Genomic DNA, 6,270 nt, shown 5'->3' with positions numbered 1-6,270 from the left:
GTTTTTTTTTATATTAAACATTTTATTTGGGTATTTTTGGGAGGGTGGGATGGAAACAGTAGTTTTTATAATGTAAATGTGTGTTGAATTTTATTTTTTTTACTTTTAGTTGTAGTTTTACTTTTTGGCCACAAGATGGCGGCCATGAGTTTGTTTACATGACGTCACTCTAAGCGTAACATACGCTTAGAGAGACACATGGGGGAGGTGACAGCCAGAAAAAGCGCAGCTTCCGAGAGAAGCTGTTGCTTTTTCAGCGGGGGAGAGGAATCAGTGATCGGGCACCATAGCCCGATTCACTGATTGCCTGGCTAACGAACCGCGGGCCGGGAGTGCGCGTGCACGCGCGCAATCGGCCCCGGGAGCGCGCGGTAGCGTGCATGGTTCCTGGACGTAGTTTCTACGTCCAGGAACTAAAATAGGTTAAAGTTCTCCTTTGTTTATTCCCATTGCATTGCTAATTAATGAAAAAAAAATAACAATTTATTTGAGAGAGTATCCTTATTTTTTTTAACATACTTACCTAAAACTTTTACACAGTACTGTGTTTACAGGTATACCCCAGTATTCTCCAGTTAATGAACAAGATAGGGAAGGAAGGTTAGTTTTTAACCTGAATCTGTCCGTAAGTCAAAACACAGTGCCATCTCTGTCCCCTGTACTTTCTCTATGCCCCTCTTTGCCTCCAGTGTCAGTGCATTCATGATTACATGTAATTACGGTTTTAAAATTAAATTGATTTTGCATAATCCATTTGTAAATTTCACCTTGTTTTTGTGAAATAATGAATGTGACCATCATAAACATTTTCTCTTAACCCTTTCGCGTTCCACGGTTTTTACAACTTAAAGTTCCTGGCGTTTTCGACACTTAAGCTCTGTTGTTTTGAAACAGCAGTAACTTTTTAATTATCTATGCCATCTTAGTGATACAGATCTTGTTTTTTTCAGTACAATTTAGGCTTTCTTTGGGTAATATTTTTCTCCCCAAACTATTTTGTTTTATACTCCATTTATGGGGAATAATTAGGCGTAAATGCAGAAAACAAATTTTTTTTTCATTTTCCCCCTCCCTAATTTTTACAGCTCACGTCCCACAGTTATAAAACATGTATAAACAAATTATTTGGCCCTTCCCGATTAAAATGATACCCCATATACCATATTTTACTTCTAGCTGAGCATGCGGTGGACCGTTATCCCCAGTCTGCGCATCTGTAGCGATCGAATGCGTTCGCTAGGGTGACAGTTCAGGGGGCATAGAACTGTATAGATGCATCACTAGGCAATGGCAGGGTGTTACATATGTAGAGCATTGGGGCCTAAAACTTTCGCCCTATCAATTGCATCCGATCGCTACTGGCGGCAGTCATGAAATGTTTATAAAAAGGCATAGGTATTGAAGGGGTTAATAATGGGTTAATAGGCTAAGTTTGGGTTAAAAATGAATGGGAATTAAAAAAAAAAAAAAACATTCTATTTTATTGGGCCCATGTCACTTTAATTTTTTTTTACTCTTACAACTTTTTTTCCCTTAACGTTATTGAATGATTGTTGCTAGCTAACAGCAACAATCATTCACAGGATCATTCACGTGACTGTGCACGAGCACGCACGGTCACATGCACGGTCACGTGCGGGAGCACGCGTGCACACGCAGCGGCGGCAAACAGCGCGATTTAATGCAGGACGTAGATTCTACGTCCTAGAACATACAGGGGGACTAATTAGGATGTAGAATCTATGTCCTTAAACTTAAAGCAGTTAAACATTTTAAAAACACATTTAAGTAACACATTTCAGTAACCAGAAATAAATGGGAAAAAGTGATTTTTTTTTCCCAAAAAGACCTTGTAGTTTTTAAAAAAATTATAAGACACATATGGATTTTAAACTCGGCAAAAGTACATTTTGCTGTGGTACACTTCAATATATAGTTCTGCATAACTCTCTGAATGTTCCATCCATGAACAAGTGCAGCCCCATTGCACGGATGCTAGCTTTCAGAGGATCCCAGCACGGCATCACAGATTTGTTTTACAATGTATAAAATGTGTATGCAGAACTCGGTACTCACTATATAGTAACATGTAAAATGCACTAGTTGGTCCTTTTACCAGTTCTTTTACCAGTTTGAAAAACATTTTTTCTTTGAATTTTTTAAAATTGACAAGGTCTTTTTGAAATCTTTTTCGGCTTGCTCCTACAGAATCAAATTTCATTTTTGTTATCATCCCGGTGGGTCGTTCGTAAGTCAGCATTGGTAAGTCAGTAACTTCTGTGGGTCTTTGTGGTTTTAGTTGGGTTCCAAGCTTACTTACCCTAGCTGGATGTATACCCAAGAACAAACACATATATGGATAGAACTACAATAGAAACAAAGATGCAAAATTAAATAAATATTTTTGAACTATTTGCTGAATATGTGTGTACCTTAAAGCACAAGATGCATTAGATATCCCTGTAACCTGTTAAGGCAAAAACACTTTCCTTACATTGCTTTATTCACAAACTACTATTTACAATAATCTTACCAAGTTAGTATGTTTACTATAAAGTTGAAAAACGAACCTAAATTTCTGTTTTTAATATTAATTCATTTTATTCTTTCATCTTTTCTGTATCAGCTGTCATGAAATTTGGGAATAATATGGAACCCCCAATCTGTCTTATTGAAAACAGAGACAATTTTATAGTCAACCCAAGAGCTATTGACATTCTGTCCACAATTAATCAGCCAGTAGTTGTGGTGGCCATTGTTGGCCCATATCGGACTGGGAAAAGCTATCTGATGAACAAGTTAGCTGGAAATCCAAAAGGTGAGTTTAATTTTTGGTGAGTTGACTAATTAGCCAATGGGAGGAGATGGGGGGGGGGGGGGTGTAGTTAAATAAAATAGATAAACTTTCTGTTTGTGTTGGCATTAACTTATGCATCGTAGTTTGTAATAAAAAAAAACCTGTTAGAACAGAATAATACAATAAAAAATAATTGTACCATATCAACCAACTTCTCAACCTCACACACCTACTACAAAATCAAATCTTTATATGTGTCTGAGGATTTAAACTGGACCCTGCACTGTCACTATCTACCTCTTCCTAGGAAAACAGAGGCTAACCAAAGTAACAACTGCACTTATAGTCCTGATCAGATACGACACTGTCTCTGTGTGTAGGGGTGTGGAATCTTGGGTGTTATGGTTCTGCTCTCTAAATCACCTGTGGGGATGAGAATCTCTGTCGGGACAAAGGGGAAAGAGCGCACTCAGGGGCATTACTGCCTAATCTCCCCGCTGCTGATCCTCTCTCTGTGTTCGCCTGATCCAGCTGCGTTCTGCGGCAGCTCATGGCAGATCTCTGATGCCTGGCATCCCCATGGACTGCTACTCCTCATCACATGCAGCTAACACCGCTGGCCAGCCAGCTCTGACACTTAGCCGTTACACTCTGTGGAGGAGCATTCACTCAGAATGCCACTATATGCCTTCTTCCAGGCTGTTTTGGAACACAAGCGCTGAGGCTGGTTTCACCTATTCAGGATTACCAGCCTACAGTGCTAGGTGAGACCTTTCCAGAATCAGAATCAATTTATTTTGCCAAGTAAGTTTGCACTTACAAGGAATTTGTCTTGGCAGTTGCTTAACAAACGGAAACACAAACAAAAACAATACAAGGACAGACAGTATGTATATTACAAGTCAAGTATGTGAGTATAGTGGCAGTAAGCAATGTGAGAATTGTTCATTTTCAGTTCTGTGCTGATTACTTTCAAGTCCTAGCAGCTCTAATGTGGTTCAGCATTAAGTATGGCTACCGCCTGAGGAAAAAAGCTGTTCCTGTGTCTAGAGGTTTTAGTTGCGATTGACTGGAATCTTATTCCCGAAGGCAAGAGCTGGAAGATGGAGTGAGCTGGGTGAGAGGGGTCAGAGGCAATTTTGGTTGCTCTCTTTCTGCACCTGCTAGCGTAAAGATCCTGCAGGGAAGGTAAGCTACAGCCAATTGTCCTTTCCGCTGTTCAGATGATGCGCTTCAGCCTCCCCTTTTCTAATGCTGAGCAAGAGCCGAACCATACAGTCATAGATGATGTTATGGTGGATTCGATGATTGCAGTGTAGAACTGCACCATTAGATTTTTAGGTAGGCCAGACTTTCTCAGCTGCCGTAGATGGTACATCCTCTGCTGCGCTTTCTTGACGATAGTGGCCGTATTGTTATCCCATTTTAGGTTTTTTGAGATTGTGGACCCAAGAAACTTGAATGACTCTACCTGGGTTATTGTGGATCCATTTATGATTAAGGGGAGGTGCTGGGGGGAGATCTCCTAAAGTCTATTATCATCTCCATGGGTTTGAGAGCATTTAGTTCCAAGTTGTTGCTGCTGCATCAGGAGGAAAGCTGTCCCACTGCATGCCTGTATGCAGACTCGTCCCCGTTTTGTATGAGACCAACTACTGTTGTGTCATCTGCAATCTTCAGAACCTTAACAGATTGATCTGTGGAGATGCAGTCATTGGTGTAAAGTGAGTAGGGCAGTGGGGAAAGCACACAGCCCTGGGGTGCACCAGTACTGACTGTCAGAGAGCTTGATATGTGTTTCCCAAGTCTGACCTGCTGCCTGTCTCCTGTCGGTTAAGAAATTGGTTATCCATTTGCAGATGGATTCAGGTATGTGCAGCTGGGAGAGCTTGCTGTGCAGCAGTGATAGAATTATGGTATTAAATGCAGAGCTGAAATCTATGAATAAAATCCTGGTGTAGGTTCCTGGGGTGTCTAGATGCTGTAGTACATAATGCATACACATATTAACGGCATCATCTGCGGATCTATTAGGCCTATAGGCAAATTGCAGAGAGTCCAGCAGGGGATCTGTGATGGATTTCAGATAAGCCATTATGAGTTTTTCGAATGCTTTCTTAACCAATGATGTCAGGGCAACAGGCCTGTAATCGTTTCAGCATGTAGGTTTTGATTTTTTGGAATTGGTACAATGGTTGAGCTTTTAAAACAGGCAGGGACAATTGAGAGTTCAAGAGATGATTTTTATATGTCTGTGAATACAGGCGCTAATTGATTGGCACAGAGTTTCAGACATTTCGCAGTTACAGAGTCCAGTCCAGGCGATTTATTTCCTTTCTGTCTTTTGAAGAGTCTGTTTACATCTGATTGGCATATTTGTAGAGCATGCACATCTGGGGACAGATTAACAGATTGTGTCTGGCCTCCTGTGTTGTGTAGATGCTGAGGCACTTCAGGGGGTGGAGACGCTGGCTGGAGGAGTGCTCAGTTTGCTTGTTGCAGAGATGCAAATTATGCAATTGACTTGGTGTGTTTGGCTTTTGTTGGTAGTGTCAAACCAGCAATAAAATGTATTCAACTCATTTTCAAGCTGCAGGTTGTGTAGTGAGTGTGGAGATTTATTTCTGTAGCTGGTAGTTTCATGTAGAGATTTCCATATTGTGGACGAGTCGGCCGTGGAACATTTTTCCTCAAGTTTTTTTAGAATAATCTTTTTTTTTTTGCGTTGGTAATGGCTCTCTGCAGTTTGTATTTTGCAGCTTTGTAGAGGACTTTATCGCCTGTACGCCCTTTCTTTATCGAGGCGCAGCTTCCTAAGATGTGATGTAAACCAGGGTTTATCGTTGCTGTACCTGGTGCACTTTTTTGTAGGGATGCAGGACTCTTCACAAAAGGTAATATATGATGTCACAGCGTCAGTGTATTCATTTAGGTCACTGGAGGATTCTTTAAATATATTCCAGTCAGTCAAATCAAAGCAGCTCTGTAGTTTTTCTACAGCTTCGCTAGTCCATTTCTTAAATGTGGTCATGACAGGTTTGGCAGTTTTTAATCTTTGGATGTATGTTGGGATAAGCTGTACAACAGCATGATCCGAGTTCCCCAAAGCTGCCCTGCTGACAGAGTGATACGAGTCCTTAGTCGTAGCGTAACAGTGATCAAGTGTCTTACCTTCTCTAGTTGCACTTGTGACGTGTTGCCTGTATTTGGGGAGTTCTTTGGAAAGGTTAGCACTGTTGAAATCCCCTAGTATGATAAAAAAAGAATCTGGGTACTCCCTTTCCACCTCTGTGATTTGATCCGCAAGATCTTGGAGCGCAGTATGCATACATGTTTGTGGAGGGATGTACACAGCAACCAAAATTAAGAAGAGATCTCATGGGGTGAATAGTAGGGTCTGCAGTTTATGAAGCGTGTTTCCAGCCCAGCCGGGCCTGTCCTCTTAATAACTGTAACATCCGTGCACCACCTAA

General features: G+C 41.0%; 1 protein-coding gene across 1 annotated transcript in view; it reads left to right on the top strand.

The window, feature by feature from the left end:
• The first annotated feature begins 2,649 nt into the window (after positions 1-2,649).
• Positions 2,650-6,270, top strand: part of LOC137525977 (guanylate-binding protein 6-like) — a 79,815-nt gene continuing 76,194 nt past the window's right edge. Inside the window, exon 1 of the mRNA XM_068247188.1 lies at positions 2,650-2,818. Coding sequence (XP_068103289.1) covers positions 2,650-2,818 — 169 coding nt within the window. The remainder of the gene's footprint in view (positions 2,819-6,270) is intronic.

This window comes from Hyperolius riggenbachi, chromosome 7 (genome assembly GCF_040937935.1).
Source record: "Hyperolius riggenbachi isolate aHypRig1 chromosome 7, aHypRig1.pri, whole genome shotgun sequence".
NCBI classification, from domain to species: domain Eukaryota; kingdom Metazoa; phylum Chordata; class Amphibia; order Anura; family Hyperoliidae; genus Hyperolius; species Hyperolius riggenbachi.
This window is presented reverse-complemented; position numbering and strand designations above follow the sequence as displayed.